Source organism: Cladophialophora psammophila, assembly GCF_000585535.1.
Source record: "Cladophialophora psammophila CBS 110553 chromosome Unknown aczJe-supercont1.18, whole genome shotgun sequence".
Classification (NCBI taxonomy): Eukaryota; Fungi; Ascomycota; class Eurotiomycetes; order Chaetothyriales; family Herpotrichiellaceae; genus Cladophialophora; species Cladophialophora psammophila.
This window is the reverse complement of record NW_006912939.1, coordinates 161321-178364: the sequence shown is the minus strand read 5'-3', so window position 1 is coordinate 178364 and position 17044 is coordinate 161321. Positions and strand designations below refer to the sequence as shown.

General features: G+C 53.5%; 9 protein-coding genes across 9 annotated transcripts; 3 read left to right on the top strand and 6 right to left on the bottom strand.

Annotated features, from left to right (window-relative positions):
- Positions 1–116: 116 nt before the first annotated feature.
- A1O5_09975 (cytochrome-b5 reductase) lies at positions 117–547 on the bottom strand (the record flags this gene model as incomplete). The annotated part of the gene is made up of 2 exons (XM_007750553.1): positions 117–273; positions 435–547. 2 exons carry the CDS (start codon positions 545–547, stop codon positions 117–119), a joined length of 270 nt encoding a protein of 89 aa, XP_007748743.1.
- A 356-nt stretch (positions 548–903) lies between these two features.
- A1O5_09974 (uncharacterized protein) lies at positions 904–1430 on the bottom strand (the record flags this gene model as incomplete). The annotated part of the gene is made up of 2 exons (XM_007750552.1): positions 904–1175; positions 1232–1430. The coding sequence occupies 2 exons, from the start codon at positions 1428–1430 to the stop codon at positions 904–906; spliced, it is 471 nt and encodes a 156-aa protein (XP_007748742.1).
- A 1391-nt stretch (positions 1431–2821) lies between these two features.
- On the top strand, positions 2822–5116 carry A1O5_09973 (uncharacterized protein; the record flags this gene model as incomplete). Its single annotated transcript, XM_007750551.1, has 3 exons — positions 2822–4395; positions 4453–4840; positions 4913–5116. The coding sequence occupies 3 exons, from the start codon at positions 2822–2824 to the stop codon at positions 5114–5116; spliced, it is 2166 nt and encodes a 721-aa protein (XP_007748741.1).
- Positions 5117–5464: 348 nt separating this feature from the next.
- On the bottom strand, positions 5465–7799 carry A1O5_09972 (uncharacterized protein; the record flags this gene model as incomplete). Its single annotated transcript, XM_007750550.1, has 6 exons — positions 5465–6001; positions 6053–6122; positions 6196–6444; positions 6493–6880; positions 6940–7249; positions 7305–7799. 6 exons carry the CDS (start codon positions 7797–7799, stop codon positions 5465–5467), a joined length of 2049 nt encoding a protein of 682 aa, XP_007748740.1.
- A 581-nt stretch (positions 7800–8380) lies between these two features.
- On the top strand, positions 8381–9461 carry A1O5_09971 (uncharacterized protein; the record flags this gene model as incomplete). Its single annotated transcript, XM_007750549.1, has 3 exons — positions 8381–8422; positions 8489–8905; positions 9009–9461. The coding sequence occupies 3 exons, from the start codon at positions 8381–8383 to the stop codon at positions 9459–9461; spliced, it is 912 nt and encodes a 303-aa protein (XP_007748739.1).
- A 348-nt stretch (positions 9462–9809) lies between these two features.
- Positions 9810–10889, bottom strand: A1O5_09970 (uncharacterized protein; the record flags this gene model as incomplete). Its single annotated transcript, XM_007750548.1, has 1 exon — positions 9810–10889. The coding sequence occupies one exon, from the start codon at positions 10887–10889 to the stop codon at positions 9810–9812; it is 1080 nt and encodes a 359-aa protein (XP_007748738.1).
- Positions 10890–11411: 522 nt separating this feature from the next.
- A1O5_09969 (uncharacterized protein) lies at positions 11412–12221 on the bottom strand (the record flags this gene model as incomplete). Its single annotated transcript, XM_007750547.1, has 1 exon — positions 11412–12221. One exon carries the CDS (start codon positions 12219–12221, stop codon positions 11412–11414), a length of 810 nt encoding a protein of 269 aa, XP_007748737.1.
- Positions 12222–12859: 638 nt separating this feature from the next.
- Positions 12860–14617, bottom strand: A1O5_09968 (uncharacterized protein; the record flags this gene model as incomplete). Its single annotated transcript, XM_007750546.1, has 4 exons — positions 12860–13272; positions 13355–13966; positions 14023–14308; positions 14360–14617. 4 exons carry the CDS (start codon positions 14615–14617, stop codon positions 12860–12862), a joined length of 1569 nt encoding a protein of 522 aa, XP_007748736.1.
- Positions 14618–15016: 399 nt separating this feature from the next.
- On the top strand, positions 15017–16669 carry A1O5_09967 (uncharacterized protein; the record flags this gene model as incomplete). Its single annotated transcript, XM_007750545.1, has 1 exon — positions 15017–16669. The coding sequence occupies one exon, from the start codon at positions 15017–15019 to the stop codon at positions 16667–16669; it is 1653 nt and encodes a 550-aa protein (XP_007748735.1).
- Between the last annotated feature and the right edge of the window lie 375 nt (positions 16670–17044).

Genomic DNA, 17044 nt, shown 5'->3' with positions numbered 1-17044 from the left:
TCAGGTACATACTGAATCCAGAGCCGTCGGGCCAAGACACAGGAGCCATGGTAGTGGTAACGGGCTTCGCACTGTCGTAACCCTTTCAGAAATCAAATGTCAGAGCTCAACTCAGCCTATAGCGCACTGGAATCTTGGGAGCCTACTCTTCTGTCCAAGGTGCCGATGGCCAGTGTGTCTAAAATCCGGCGGGCGTCTGCGCTATGACCGACATCTTCGAAGGCATCTGTGGCATCCTTGCCCCCTTGGTCCACTAAAACCTCTTCCCCGCCACTATGAGCAGTTAGTACCACAGTGTTTCGAAGAAGGTAAGATACATTTCTAGGCGAACCAGAGGCCCAAGGTCATTACCGTCTAGCTTTTCCGTTCAAAGCGTGCTGTAGCGGTGCCCAAATGCGTCGGCGCAAAGAAAGAAGAAAAGGATGATGACTTACGGGTGTTCGTCGATAAATTTACTGAGGTCCAACACTTTGCTGTGGATGATAACGTAGAGGTCGTGTCTCGCTGTATGTGCTGCCACGTCTGCGTATGTCAGGGTGCGTGACATGGTGACTTCCGTTGGACGCCAGCTTTGCACTGAAACCAATGTTGAGTTCCGCAAACTACATTGACAACGGCTGCTAAGAAGACCACCATTTAAAAGAAGAGCTATGACTTGATGTAAGAATGGGGAATCATTCAACTGGTGCTCAAGTAGGTGCGCCGTACCGGCACCGACATCAATCAGGGCGCCTGGCGTCATGACCTGCCGCTCTGACATGTAGATTGCGGAGAGCCTGGGACGTGATCACCGTCCCCTGTGAAAGGCTGCTCGGAAAGATTTCAGCGCACCCGGAAGATCCACGGAGCGTCAGCTGGCATGTGTATGCACCATTACTTGGCACTCATTTCAGTGGATTCGGTCTATGGAAACAGGTGCTCGACTTCTTGAAATCGAGGCCAAGAAGTCGAGTCTTTGCCCTCATGGTTCGCAACCATCTCGATAACGCCCTGGATTTCGGCCGCATCCTTTGAGCTAACACCAATGCGGCGGGCCCCCCGTAGATGGAACCGAGTGGTATTGTGCGCGCCTTGACCCATTACGCTGGCCAGTATTACCAACTCGTTCTCTACCGGTCCCAGAACGGACAGATCCGCCAGGAACAGACCATACACCGCGAATTCGACTGTCCAGGCTAGCAGGAATTCAGCCACTCGAAATGCAACGGAGCCAGACATGGGGGTCACTGACCGAAATCCGGATTCGTCTCATACGATTTGTTGATCCCGGCCACTTCTTCTTCTCCAAACACGTGCTGCCACCACTCCTGAGTACGCTGGATCGCCTTCTCTGGTCGCCTGGCAAATTCAGCCCGGTCCCAGTCTTGAGCCGCATCTTTGGAATCCTCAACTCCAAGGAGGGAGAAGAGGCCGTCACTCGCGCGCGGCATGCCGACTAGTGTCCATGCCTTGATGATGACCGCTCGCAGTCTTCGTGAGACATTCTGCCGACTTTTCACGGTCGCGTCACTGCCGAGATCATCCAAGACGAATTGATACAGCTCGGCCAGGTGCTTTCCCCCATCAGCGGTGATGAGCGTGGCTGCCTACGGAGAATTGAAACGATTAGGCAGGTGCTTTCCCACTGTACAGCTGGTGCGTTGGCGAGACTCACCACAATGAGATACCAAGCTCCGTCGGGAAGACTTCGGGGGGTTGAATTTCGTGCCCTTTGGAACAAAGCCCTGTAGGATGTCGTTGGAGATGCCATAGGTGTGCTATATGCCGTCCACCCTTCTGACTTCTGGCGCGGGCGGCCAGGTTCGATTGGCCGCCGCCATTATACCTACATACACGTCTGCCAGAGGCAGGTAGCAAAGCCGAGAAACCTCGTCACATACTGCGGATGCGATCACAATGCCACCGGACCGGAATGACAACCAGACTTTCCGAAGCCAGCGATTTGGCGTCACGGTGAGGTCTCCGGGTCGGATGTTAATTGATTCCAGACGACATGCTAGCTCAGGCCTGAGCGCACTAGGGGGTAGTCCTGTGACCACGAATCAATCATGCGCGGCTCCTCCTGGATATCTTTGCGTACTCCGAGGATCCACCCCCGGATTTCCCCACGCTTCCCCCGCTCCTCAGTTCTCACTGGTGAATGTCCCTTTAGATCGGGATCCTTCTGGCCATGGCGGCAGCAGCTTGTACCGCGCCACTGCAGGCATCAACCGCTGGGAGCTGCACAACTTTTACAATTGACAGCACAAAGGCATAATGACACATTCCAATGTGGCTGGCGACAAGTGAGCGCTACCTAGTGCGACCAGGCAATTTCAGACCTCGGCGACTTCAGATCTGTTCTCTGGGGAAAGCTCTCATCTTCATCCACCCTTCCTCAGCAGCTTTCGCACTTTTCTCTTCTTCTTAGCCTGCAATCTGTCCTGTATCTTGTCTTAGCAGCCTATCATCGCGGTGCATGTATGGCGAGAGGAAGCGCAGCGATGGCAGAAAATGAGCCTTCTCCAGTAAAGCGGAAACGGATCGCTACAGTAAGATGGACCACGAGGAGACCCCAGGTTGTCGGGTAAACGTGGTGTGTTGACTTTTGGATCTTGAAAAAAGGCCTGCCGCACGTGTCAGAAGAAAAAGATCAAATGCGACGGAAACCAACCGTGCACTTATTGTACGACCCGCGACTTCGAGTGCGTGTTTCCTCAGCTGCGCCAACGCGGAGGCTCTCGAAGAGGGTATGTTTCCCAGCACCCTTCATTTGCTGGCTTACTCTCATATCCTCCACAGCGCAAAATACATTGACACTCTCGAGAATCGGGTCACCGCAATGGAGTCCCTCCTCAGCATTTCGGGCTTCGCATCAGACAAGGACAACCAGCAGCCAGGACCAGAATCATTGCGCACCTCAATACCCCCGGTCCCGAGTGTGACGAGCGGATCGACCGCGATTCCAGCGACCATGACTTCGCCCGAGTCCACCAATCACGGCCTGCCGACACTCGAAGAGTCGGGGTCACAGCAGAGCTTTCACCCCTCGCCAGGGACCAGCGAAAGAAGAGGAACGATGGATCGTGACATGAGCGCAGACGAAACTCTGGTCTCACAATCGGGGTGTAGAGACATAGGCTGTTTCAGGGATCCCGATATTGCTCATACGCGAGACCCAGCCCCCCGTATCGGTTCGGCAGCTGGCTTCTCAATCTTTTCGCCAAAAGGCGTACAATGGGTCATCGAAAGGACAGGAAACAAGACATTCAAAGACGCCATAATTGCGGCTGCCCAGGATGAGCATACGATGAATCACTGGACGTCAGACACCTTCAACTGCGTCTTTACTCGACGTGTGTTCCGCCAGCTGCCCCCGAAAGAAGAGACCGTCTCTCTCGTCCAGCTGTACTTCAAAGATTTCAATAGCGTATGTCCCTTGTTCTCTCAACCGACGTTTATGGCATTGGTTGAACGGCAATATTCCCCGACTCCCTGTGACAGCGTGGGCTGGTGGGCCAGCTTAAACACGGTCCTGGCCATCATCGTCATGCTACAGGCCCTCAACAACGCTCCTCCGGCGGAGATGGAGAGATCCCGTGATTATTTCAGGAATGCCGTGGCCGTTCTTACAGAATTGACGATTCGAAGCACTGACATTCTCGGCGTGCAAGCCTTGCTTGCTATGGCCTTGCTCATGCAAGGGACGCCAGACCCCCGTCCCGTGGCTTTCTTTGTTGCTTCAGCAATGAGACTTTCTCACACCCTCGGCCTGCACAAGAAGGAGTCTTTATACGGCTTAGAACCCCTCGAAGCCGAACAACGGAAACGAGTCTTCTGGATCGCCTATAGGATCGATAAAGACATGTGCATCCGCTCTGGATTACCGTTGATCCAAGATGAAGACGACCTGAGCCTAGAGCTCCCAAGTGAAAGGCCTCCGGATGATCTCGGAATGGTGACGCTCCCCGGTGGGCAAGGAAAGCTCAATATGTTTAGGGCGATGGCCGAGATTGCAACCATCCAGGCCAAGATTCACAAGCGGCTGTACTCGGCAAGCTTGTCAAACCAGTCGGACGAAGCACTCATGGCCACCATCACCGAACTCGACCATCAGCTCGAAGAGTGGAAAGAAAGTGTCCCGATTGATCTGGATCAACCAGACTTCGAGATCCGGACGGCATACACTCCACATAGTCTCCACCTCATCGTTCTGCACTTTTCGTATTACAGCTGCCTGCACACCATCCATCGGACATCAATTCAGCACAGCTATTGGACAGGCCGGCAAACCCCTTCTGAAGCTGGGCCGCTGAATCACCAAGTGTTCCAATCCATGGCACAATGCAGCTACTCCGCCAGAGCGTCGATTCGCATGTTGAAATACATCCCTGTGCAAGACATGGGCTTTATCTGGTATAGCCCCCCGACCCATCTATCCCTCCCATCTGATCAGATGCTGACCAGTCCCAGGCGAGTCTTATACTTCCCCGTGAGCGCATTCATCACACTCTTTGAGAGCATCCTCCGGTGCCCGACAGACTCACGATCACGCTCAGACCTCCGATTAATGCGTTCGGTGGTCGACTTTCTTTCCAAGTTGAGACGTGAGGACAGTATGGAGCTGAATCGAATCTTCAGAGTGTGTTCGGAGTTTGAGAAGACTTCCAGAGAGGTAGTAGAAAGGACGGAGAAGACTACACAGCGCGGGAGCGACGGAAGACGGTCCGCGCCGGGTATCGCGGCGGATAAGCAATATCTCACAAGCAGTCACACCGTTCCCTTGACGCCTCTGTCTGCCACGCAGGCTGGTGACATCGGATTTTCGTCGCCGTCGCTGTACAGTCGTGCTGTCACTCAGGTAAGAAGCTGTTCCTTTTTTCCCCTTTGTCCGCTTTTGCCAGCGCATCTTGCGCGTTAACACATTTGGAAGTCACAGAACTTCCCATTAGGGCTGGACGATTCTCTCGGCCAGTCCCAGTTCCCACAGAGACTTCCTGGGCTCATGACAGAAACTCAGCCCATGTTCCCGGACGGCCTCACGATGCCCTGGAATGGTAATATGTTCCATGACCTTTTCGGGCCAGGACCTTTCAGTGCAAACTCCTACGGCCTCGAAACAACCCTGGAAGGATGAGGTGCAGGCAGCCACGGCATGCGCCCGCGGGCGCGGACGGGCATCTTCATAAGACTTGTGCGATGGATAATGGCACAGGCCGTCCTCAGCATGAATGAGGAATGAGGAATGTCGCCAACCTTTACCCAATCACCAAACATGATATGAATTCCAGTCGACTTATATTCCTGAAGACTTACAACTACAAGCATTAGCCTCAGGGCCGACACCAATCATTTGAAGGCGACGGAGCCAGTGTTTCTCGAGCCCAACTCGGCACCAATAGCCGCTTGCCTTATGTCAATAAAATTTCTGGATCTTTGGCTTCTCGTCGGGAGTCGATTCTGTATTCAAAGAATAGTTAGCTCATTACTCTTCTGAAGATGTTTCCGTGCCACTTTCAGGGCGGGGGGGGGGAAAGCGCTTCGTACCAGGATCAACTTTCGGTCCAAGCGGTGCGATCTCGTGACTGGCAGCAAGTTTTGTCCCCGCTGGTGCCTTTGCATCCAATGCTGTGCTCGGAATGGTGTTGCCGTCCACATGCTCCAAAGCCGCATGCTGTTGCTCTAAACCCTGTTGATTTGTCTCTGCGCCGTTGACCTCACTAGGCGCCTTCTGTCCAAAGGCGGGCAATACAGGCGGGACATAGTCCTTAGTCGGTACGGGGAGGATCTTGGACACATCTTTGTAGTCCATGTAGTTGGTCGTATCTCCCACGCCAGTCAACTCTGCCACCGTGCATCCATTGCCCAGCCACGCCAGCGTGTCGTCCTCAGGAAGCCATGAGGTATACTCGAAGTCTTCGAACCGTGGGTTCTTCCAGCCGATATGGCCGTTCATGGCGGAACCAGGCCACATGGTGATCGTACGGCCATCAGGCTTGTTGCGTTTGAACCAAGTCACGCACTGGGCATTTTTCAGTCTGCAATCCTTTCGAGAGCAAGCATATAGACTTACACTGTCAGACATGACAGTCTTACTCATGTGCCGATCGACATGTTTGATCCAATTGCGAAGGGCTTGCGGCCTAAATCCCAGAGTCAACTCGTACTCGGGCGCACCGTGGTAAGAGGGGGGGGGAGCGCGTTGGAGCCACTCACTTGCACACCATCGACTTGAGGTACTCTCGTTGCAACTTCTGCACACATTTGATGATGTAGTGAGCCGTAGACTCGAAGGTGTGAACAATCGAGCCTGCGAACGGTGCCGTGTTGGGACCGAACATCAAGAAAAGATTGGGCATTTGTTCAGGATTTACCCCGAAATAGGCCACCGGATCTGGGTCCCACACTTCAGAGAGCGGTTTTCCGTTCCTGCCGATGAAAGGCGTGCCACTGCTATCCAAGCGACTATCGGAATGTAAGTACAGAAGGAGCGAGGGGGAGCGAAGTACTGACGTGTCGAATCCTGTAGCACAAATGATAGCATCATAGTGTCTCTCGACGCCGTCTTCGTCTACAATGCCATTTTCCGTAAACTCCTTCACGTCCTTGGGGATGATGTTGGCATTTTCTTCCTGCATGCACTCTAGCCACGCTTGGCCCATGATGAGTCTCCGGCAACCAGGCGCATACTCGGGCCTGAGAACGCCATACAGCCAGGGTTTCGGCTTCGTGGTTTCTTTCAAGTTTGCGTCGAGAAACATGGTGAATTGCTTCTGTGCCTCGGAGTCTTTGAAGAAAATCCGCTGTACGTTGTTGCAGTAGGCCTCTTGTTTCTTGCGGAATTCAAGATACAATTCGGGGTTTTCTGTAAATCGCTTGCGCTCCTCGAGGGAATGATCAACTAGTGGAACGTTAGAAATAGGCCCACACAGGGCTCGCCGCTCGGGTAAAATGCCTCACAGTTGTTTTGGACTCCTCGTTCAATCAATTCCTCCGTGTTAGTGCCACCCCCCGGAGGAACCCAGACCCTTCCGCGCACATAGTGATCGAGCTGCTTGACGGCCGGCTGGATGGCTGGGGTGATCTGGACGCCAGTGGATCCATAGCCGAGGACGGCAACCTTCTTGCCGGCTGGGTCGAAGTTGTCATCCCAGTTGGCTGTGTGAAGCATCGTCCCTGTAAACTTCTCTCGGCCGGGAACGTTGGGCCATCGCCAATCGTTGACGAACCCAGTGGCCTTGATGATGACTTCTGCTAGGTCCGTGATAGTCTTCGAGATCGTGAGCTCGAGCGAGTCCCGCGGTCTGTTTTTGGAAGTAACTTACTACTCCATCTTCTAGTCGCCGAAGGGTGACTTCCCACTGCCCCTGCTCCTCAAGCCACCGAGCGCTGATGAACCTGTGACGGAATTTCGTGTTCTTGTACACATCGTATTTCTTCGCGACGGTCTTTAGATACTCCTCGAACTCCGCTCCGGGTGGGTAGAATCGAGACCAGTTGGGGTTACTAGCGAAGGTGTACTGATATACATGTGGTGTAAGGTCCGGAGGAATGTTAGTTCTCAGTTTCCTGGGGGAGTTGCCCGATAATCGCTTACCAGGACGTAGTCCAGGATAATGGTTCTCCAACCACGTCCCGCCAACGTCAGCGTTCTTCTCATATATCGTCAACTCTAGATTGGGAATATGTTGAGGGAAGAGACAGCCAACAGCGATCCCACACATCCCGGCCCCGATGCAAATGACTTTGATCGGACGGTAGTCATCAATACATCGCTGATCCGGGGTGGTTGGTACACGGGGTTCCGTCATAGATCCCATGGTTGATGCTGGCCAGTATGAGCTGGCCAATGGCAGTTCTGATAGTATCAGGAAGGAATCGAGGACGTGCTTTCGGAAGTCTGGGGATTGTGGGAGTTGTGACTCTGCTTTCGTGGGTTGGCTTGGGGCTTCACTTGCTGCCTATGTACATGCCAGCTTTTGTTCGTCTCCTGACTGTGAAAAAGCATCAACAGCGCATGTATCCTGATGCATGATGCGAGCCGTGAGCAGCATGACGGCGCTCGTAAACCCGAAGGATTCCCGGGATGTGGTATGTGAATCCTGGACTGTTTCGTGGAGCTTCGGCGCCCCAGAAGAGGGAAAAACGTCGAGCTCGGATGACGGGTGTGCCACTCCCGACACGTGGGAGCCCCTGAGCCGCCAACGACCGATCCCTATCGAAAAGGAATCAGTGTATCGAGCGTCTGCTGAAGGACGGTCGTGTGATATCAAGCCACTGGATGCAAATCCTATCGGTGCGCAGTGGCTCGGCTTGTACTCGGCCGACTGTAGACTCTCTCTAAGTCCCTTCGGACACGCACTCGGAATTCCCACATCACTCATCCTTCCCCCAGGAGGAAATGTCGGACTCGCATATCCTGAAGAAGGTGCTTTTCGTCGGGGTAGGTGTTGCGATACAAGGCAGCTTCTCTTGTGCAAACACGTTGGCTGACCAAGAACTGATGTAGGCCGGGGGAAATATCGGAGGGCGTGTCTTCCGATCGCTCGAGAACGCTGGATTCGACCTCACAGTGCTGACTCGTCCAAACTCGACCAATGAGCTCGGTTCCAACGTAAAATGCGTGAGGAAAGAGTACGACGATCCGTCTCTGCACGAGGCTTTCGAAGGTCAAGATGCTGTGGTGTCGTTGGTGTCAGTGACTGCGTTGCTGGACCAAGTGAAGCTGATTGACATCGCAGTGAAAGCTGGGGTCAAGAGATTTATTCCCAGTGAGCTTGGTTCCAGCACCCTCAACCCCAAGGTACAGGAGCTGGTCTTCTTCTACCAGCAGAAACGGACAGTGCTGGACCATCTGGAGGCCGTGGCAGGGGAGAATCCAAGCTTCTCGTGGACTGGGCTTGCCAACGGCCCTGTGTTTGACTGGGTATGACGCCCTCCGAGTGCCTTGTCTCACTTCTTCGACTCTGCTGTCATTGGTTCTAGTATGCTTCTCGACTTTTGGCGGCACAAGCTCACGCAGCCATCAGGGTCTCAACGCTTCTTTCTTAGGCTTCGATTTGAAAACTCATACGGCACTGATTTACAACGACGGCGACACCCGTGTGTCGCACAGCAATCTTGACACTATCGGAGAAGCAGTCTGTGCGATCCTGCGCAAGCCACACGAAACCGCGAACAAGTATCTCTTCATATCATCCTTCACTGTCTCGCAGAATGAAATCCTCGCCTCGCTTGAAAAGACGACAGCAACGAAGTGGACGGTCAACAGAGCCAGCACAGTCGACGCGGAAAGGGACGGCAAAGAGAAGCTGACAAACGGTGACTTCTCTGGTGTGCGGCTATTGTTGGCCCGCCTCATGTACGGAGGCGACACGGGAGCAGACTTTGAGAAGGCGCCGGCATTGGCTAACAAGGCACTTGGACTGCCCCAAGAAAGTCTTGACGCGACCATTCAGGCTGTTGTGTATGATCAAAATTGAGAACCGGCTTGGCGGCTTGCAGTTCAATCCTCCGAACGTCTACTGGGTACCTGATGTCTAGCAACAGTGCGAAGACAATTGTGGAGGATTCTGTGCCAAGGGCAATCATGAAAAAATCGCCAATTCTACCACATCAGATAGTGATAGATGCTGGGCACGCACACCAGACATATACACGAAAATAGGATAAATCTTTCTATCTCGCACACCTCACGCTCAACCTACGCTAGGCAGGCTGGCGAATGAGATGCTCTTATGATGGCGACAGTAGCGGCTGGGATCAGACACCGAGCAATACGGTCTCAAGCACGCAGCAAAATACGATGAGTCGAACCCATTCTGCGTGCTTCAAAGTACTAAGAGGACGACCTTCCCACATGCCGCGCAATCCTCCATGCGTTGGTGTGCTGCGCCCACGTCCTTGAGTTCGAATACACTGTCCAGGAAAGCCTCCTTCTTGTATATGCCGCTTCTCACCTTCTCCACAGCGCCAGCCAAGACGCGACCTGCCTCGTCATAATCCTCATCCAGGGTGGTGAAAGTGGTGAGCTTGCGCATGGCAGTGACGACGCCAGCCCCGACTGGCATTTGCCACACCTTTCCAAGAATACCACATTTAACCACCGTCCCGCCTCGCGTCGTTACTGGCATAGAGATGGGACCCAATGCCTCCAGCCCAACTAGCTCTAATACCGTGTTGACATCTTTGGCTGCAATTTTCATGATGACTTGCGGGTCCTGCAGTTCTGACTCCAGCACAACCCAATCGGCGCCAGCAGCCTTCAGCTTTTGAACCTTCGACTCTTGCCTGGTGCTGGCAATGACATAGCAACCTTTCTCTTTGGCCACCAAGACGCCCCACAGCCCAACACTGCTCGTGGCCCCATGGATGAAAACGACGTCGCTCGGTTCCGTCTCCGCGGCGAGGAAGAGGGCGCCGTAGGCGGTCCAGAGGCCCATCGGGATGGCGCCGAGGACATCCCAACCAACCTCTTTGGCTGCGTCGCCCAATTTCCACAGTCGCCGGTGGTGACAGATGGTATACTGCGCGTATGAACCGTCATACGCCTTACCTCCGCCGTAAGCCCATCCTGCAACTCGATCTCCAACCTTGAATCCTGTTTCTGAACCGGCCTCACTGACCTCGCCAACAAATTCTTCGCCGATTATGAGGGGACATTGATTGTGAAATTCGTCCTTAAAGATCCCGAACTCGACCGGCGAGACTGGCTCAGCATTGCGGGCACGCAATTCAGCGCGATTGAGTCCCACGGCATGGATACGGACGAGGCAGAACTTCGGACTGGGAAGTGAAGGCCTCGGATAGTCTGTTTTGTATGTGAAGCATGCAGCCGGGGGGCTCGAACCAGGTGAAGTGAGAGTGACGGCGCACATCGTGCCCTTTGGTACGTTGTCCCAAGACGGCATGGTTGCGCGAACTCACTGCCCCTCAGACGACTTTCACGCGTACAATCTCGCGGTTATCCGAGCATTCTGAAGATGAGCTAATAAACACAAAGGTTTTTGAGGAGAGTGGTGTACGCAGATCTTCTGGCACACGCAGGACAGCTTCCGAACCTAGCATGGCTCACCATCTGCACCACCCAGTATTAGGTATCGAGAGCGACGTGGGAGCTTCCACTCAGACACCACAGCTCGGAACCTAGGCAAGCCGCATATAGTTCTGAAACATTTAAACCCATGAGCCGATGGTCCTCTTCCTGAGCGTACGTGGCTGTTTGACAACTAGGACATCTGGGGGGTATCTGGACCTCTCGGGGGAAATGCCATCAGCTGCTTGCGATGCCGCGGCCGATAGAGTTGCTCGGGTCGTGACTAGTGGAGGAACTTGGAATGAGCGGATGGTTCTCCGGTCAGCGGACGCCGACATTAAGAGTGACCTCTATTCATGTACTATGTTCTCCTGGTAGGTTCTCAAATTCCGACTCTTTAGCCGTCCCAAGAATATTCTCCATTGGGGTCCATCCCATTTTGCGCAAACTGAACTAGCACCTTCTCAAAGTTCGGGAATGTCGTCACGAAGAACTTGCCGGCCTTAACGCCTTCCAGGAGATCTTTCGCAGCCTGCTCCGGCTTCACCGCTTGAGCCAGAAAGAACTTTTGAAGCGCGGCTTCAAACTCTTTGCTCGCGGTTCCATGTGGCATCTCGGACGCTCCGGTCCACACTGCACCTGGATAGAGGACGCTCACTCCGATGTTGTGCTTTCTCAGCGTCGCGGCCAGGCTTTGGCTGATCGAGATATCCGCGGCTTTGGTGAGGTTGTAAGGAATGCCGTTGACTGCGAATGCTAGGGGTGGTGCAATACCATTGGGAGAAGCAGTGTTGACAATCCAGCCGCTGCGACGCTCAATCATCTCGGTAACAAAGGCCTTCACAATCCGCAGGTAGCCAAGGACGTTGACTTCGAAAGCCTTCCGTGTCCCCTCAATGTCAATATTCTCGATTGTTCCATGAGGAGAAAACATGGCGTTGTTGTGCAGGATGTCGGGCACGCCGATTTCTCTCTTGATCTGCGTTCCAAGCGCGGCAACTGCACTGTCGCTACCCAGGTCACAGGTGAAGGGCCACACTTCATACCCCTGTTTCCTCAATTCTTGGGCTGTTTCTGTCACCTGGCCATCGAGGATGTCGGTGATTATAAGCCGAGCCCCGTGTTTGGCGTATTCCAACGCCATTCCCCGCCCCAGACCTCGCGCGGCACCCGTGACTATTACCAGCTTACCCTTGAATTCAGGCATGATGGCCGGAATCTCCTCTGTTTCCCACCACAGAAGAATAAGATGATGACGACCGCCAAAAAGACCAACGATTGTGAATTCGTTCCTGCCCAATAGTCGATTTGGCCTTTCCCTTGCCGGTATTCGAATAGTCGAAGAATTCACGTCTTAAGTTCCGTCCCGTGGCGGTTCGGATTCGCACTTTCTGCTGTATTAGAGTCTGGCGAAATCATTGTCTGGCTTATAGTGAGCAACATGCCCAAATATGAGTGACCATAAAAGGATTCGGGTCTTGTCCCTAATGTCTTCCCGTGCATTTTAGTTCTGTCACGCGAAGAGAAGAGAGCCTGGTTGGCACGGCCGGCCCCGGATGTTAGAGACGAATGCGAGCAAGGACGAGATTATGATAGTCACAAACATCGAACTCCCCATTCGGTGTAAGTACATTTCTCTACCGAGAATTATCTCTCGTGCAGCGCTGTACCTACGTCTCCGGGTACGGAGTTGCAACCTCTCACGGCACCGAAATTGTGCATGTCGAAGTGAATGTGGACTCGCGGCTATATCTGTAGCTGCTTCATCGCAGTCTCGGTATCTTCGAACAATCTATCCTCAGTCTTCCTAAATCGGCCGAAGGTGTACATCTCATCCGCGCTCCGTCAATCCTGCCTGCGCCTGTATTGAATCTGGCCTCTCGGGTCTGGGACCATGCTCACGCCGTTCTCTAGAGGCACTGGCCTATTTTGCCCCGGAGGGAATCTGAAGTCGTAGGTGGTGAGCATCTGCACTAAGGCAATCTTGATCTCGTTCGAAGCGAAGAATCGGCCAGGACAAGCATGCTTGCCATGGCCAAAAGCGATATGCTCGTTACTTGTTGTGACGAATTGGTACTTTGTCTCATTACCGGGCTGCTGGCGTAGATTGTAGAACCGATGGCCGTCAAATGTGAGAGGATCTTTGTGGTACTTTTCGTCGGTCATTGCTGTGATTGGAATACCAAGTCCGGCGCCTTTGGGAATCACGGTCCCGTCTGACAGGGTGACGGTTTCTTGGGCAACCCGGTTCATAGGCACTGTCGAAGTCAGCTCTCAGATGGCTCGCTCCATTAAACCCAGCCGCTTTTTGCACTAGACCTCGGGATAGGGGTTACTCACTGAGCGTCACGGGACTGAGCCTCTGACTTTCCTTCATGAAGCTGTCCATCAGTTTGAGATTGTACAGCACATTCTTGGTCAAAACATCGCCTGGTTTCCACACCGCCGCAATCTCCTCTCTCAACAAAGGAATGTATTCAGAATGCTCGATCAGATCATAAACGACGTACACAAAGGTCATCGACGTCGTGTGGATGGCACCGAGCGAATAGTTCAGTTGGCCCCAGACATAGTTGTACCGATCTGCTTGCTCTCCAGCGGCAGCCTGCATCCATGCTAAGGCGTCCACGTATCTGGGGGGCTCCTTTCCGGCAGCAAGTGCCTCTGCTTTTTCTTTCCGCCGGCGAGCAAGCTCAGGTTCAATGAGACGGGTTGCGTCTGCGACTTCCTTACGGATCTTGCGAGTTTGAGGTAAGAACCAGTGGACAAATGGTCGCAGACCCTTGGGCCACATCCTCAAGACAAAGGCGGCGGTGAAAAAGTCGACCGTGTAATTGACGGCGATGTCCAGCCACTCCTGGTCATGGCACAGAGGCTCAGGCAGGAAGATACGTGAAGACAATCGTGTGATGATCGCCAGTGCATTTTGATTGAATTCCGTGCTAGTCCATTCTGATGTGGCATTAGTGATTGGCGAACCAAAAACCTGGCTGCGAGATTGAGGATACCGTCTTTGACCGGCCACATCCCGCGAAGCATTCCTGCCATCTCCTGAGAGAGAAGCTCTGTGACTTGACCTATGGCTTGCGTCAGGCCAATCCTGACAGATTTCGTGAAGACGTGGTTTTCGACCGCGGGACGAAACCCTTCGAATCCCGGGTAGTTGGAGAAAAAGTCTTTCTTCAGGGCCGCGGCGAAAGTCATTCGGTCGTCGTTGCGAACTTCGTCCATGAAGTGGGCTGGCAGGATTATCAGAGGTCCTGTGCTGGCCATGAGCTGGAAGGGCTTGTTGCTCTGGCACATGTTAGCCTCTTGTTTCACTTACGATTCTCATCTCAGTAACACCTTGCCCAGCGTGTCATAAATGAGCCTCTTCGCCTGGTTGACCCAGAGCATCTTCAACTGCCATATGGTCTTTGCTTTCTCATCTTTTCCCACCGTTGGGATGCCCGGGGATGCAGAGCTCGAGGTGTTGCTCCAAACCCCATACATGAGAATGAGGGATATCATGGCTGCAAGCACGAAAGCTCCAAGCTTGGGCACACCTTCATCGCGCCCAACAAGTGCACGCTCCAGTTCGAGGGTCAAGATCTTTCCAGCCATCTTCGTCGATTCTGTTGAGTTAGAGACGCTCAAGGTAGCCATTCATCGTGTCCTGCTGTAGATATAATCTAGCAACCATCCGGAAGGTGTGCTTATGTAACCCAATCTGCTCTAGTCAAATACCCAAGACGAATTGGTGATGGCGGGTTTCGGAAGCAGCAATGTTTGCCGCTCGACGGTAGTGTCATAACTTCCGAACTTGTTGCTCCGAGAAGGATGTCACGGATCGGCAAGAGATGAACTCTGCTATGGGCTCGCACAAGGCGATATGGCAGCAAGCAAGTTTGTTGATCTGAGGAGTTCAAAGTCCCGTAGACGAACAATCATTCCTAACATACACCCTGTTCTGTTGGGCATGCATTTCGACTTGACCAAAGACTTTGATCAAAGGCAGCGAACATGGTTGCTACGGACGCGACAGCCTGGGACGAGGAATATGACACCATCGGCGTCGGTTCTGGTATCGGAGGCCTTTCCACGGCCATCACCGCGGCGGAGCGTGGGGCAAAAGTTCTTGTGATTGAGAAGTTCGAACTGTTAGGCGGAGTGTCAGCTTTGTCGTCAGGACAGCTATGGCCAGGCCCGAATCACTTGGCCGAAGCAGCCGGCATCCACGACAGCCCAGAAAAGGCAAAAGAGTACATCGATTACCTTGGACAAGGACATGCATCCCCTTACGTCCGCGACCAATATTTGATCAGGTCGAAGGAATGCTTGAAGTACTTCGACGAGAAGATTGGCATTCACATGAGCGTCATCAGAGGCTTACCTGATTACTACTATCCAGAAGTTCCCGGATCAGCACCAGAAGGTCGCTACATCGAAACCATACCCTTTCCAGCCGCCAAACTCGGCGAATATCAAAAGAAGGTTCTAACCTCTCCTTACGGAGCGTACTACAGTTACACAACTTCCAACGAGTGGGTTGAGATGCAGGCGGGCGGAGAGAGCCTCGGGTCTTGTATTCGACGGCATCTTGCCAATGATGAACGATGCGCAGGAGCAGGGATGGCGGCTGCACAAGTCTCTGCGGCCCTACAGCGCGGGGTGGAGTTTCGTACATCTACGGAAGTCGTCGAGCTTGTGACTGAGGATTCACGTGTTGTGGGAGTGATAGCGCGAGACTCCTCTGGGACACGTCGCATTCGAGCTCGTCTGGGAGTCATGCTCGCCACGGGTGGCTACGACTGGAATCGACGGTTCGTCGGTAGCTATGATGCTCTCCCAGTGGCCGGAACTATGGCCCTGCCTACTGTTACTGGTGACCACATTGTGCTTGCTTCGAAGGTGGGAGCAATTCCACTGCCATCACGGGCCCCAGGCCAGTCCCCAATCTTTGTGGGCTATAAAGTTCCGACCGAGAAGATCTATGGCAGAGGCCCGGCGTATCGACTCTGGGTCCCTGGACGACCGCATTCGATCATAGTCAACTTTAAAGGGAAGCGCTTCTCCCAGGACTCTTTCTATCCTGATGTGGTGACCAAAGTATCGCGATTCGATGGGCAAGAGGACGGCATGGTGAATTGGCCGGCCTGGATTGTCTTCGACCAAAGAATGCTCAATAGCCGAGGAATGCCGCCTGCTCCGCCTGGTCAGCCACTTCCTGCAGGCATGGCCATTGAGGCCGACACTATACCTGAACTGGCTGTGAAAGCGGGTATCGAGCCGAAGGGCCTACAGACAACGATCGAACGCTTCAACAAGATGTGCAGCGACGGTGTGGATGAGGATTTCAAAAGTGGAAGCAACCCGTGGGGCCGCCTCATGGCTGGGGATCCTGGGCTGAAAAATCCCAATATGGCTCCGATATCTCAAGCCCCGTTCTACGCGGTAAGACTCGAACGAGTTACGATGGGAGTGCCGACTGCTGGTCTACCAATCGATGGGGATGGACGTGTGGAAAATAGTGCTGGTGGGATTGTTCCCGGACTTTATGCCGCTGGCAATTCAGCAGCATGGGGAGACTGGGGAGGCGGTTTCAACAGTGGCATCGCGGGCATGCGTGGCTTGCTATACGGCTACCGTGCGGCGTTACATATGACTGCCACGTAAATGCGCTTGTGGACCTGGATATTACCATTCATTATTCGGCTATAAGAGCCCTCTCACATTCCATCCGAGTGGGCGAGGGAGACAAGAACCATTCTCTAGACCTGGAGATAGTGCGTCGTGTGCTGTGTTCAAAGTTTAGTTGTGTCAAGGTGGGCCTGAGACGTAGGGCATTTACCTGATTCAGCCGAGCATTCGCAGCAACAATGACGGAGCCCAAGAACGTACTTGTGTGGCTGCCGAGTTTCTGTTGACGCCAGACAAAGTCCCCTGGAGTTCCAACTTTGCATCCCGCTTCCCTGCAGCATTGGACAACATTTCAAGTCAAGCCAGGCTTCCTCCAGCGAGGAACAAGCCTTGAAGTCCTATTCCTCCCGC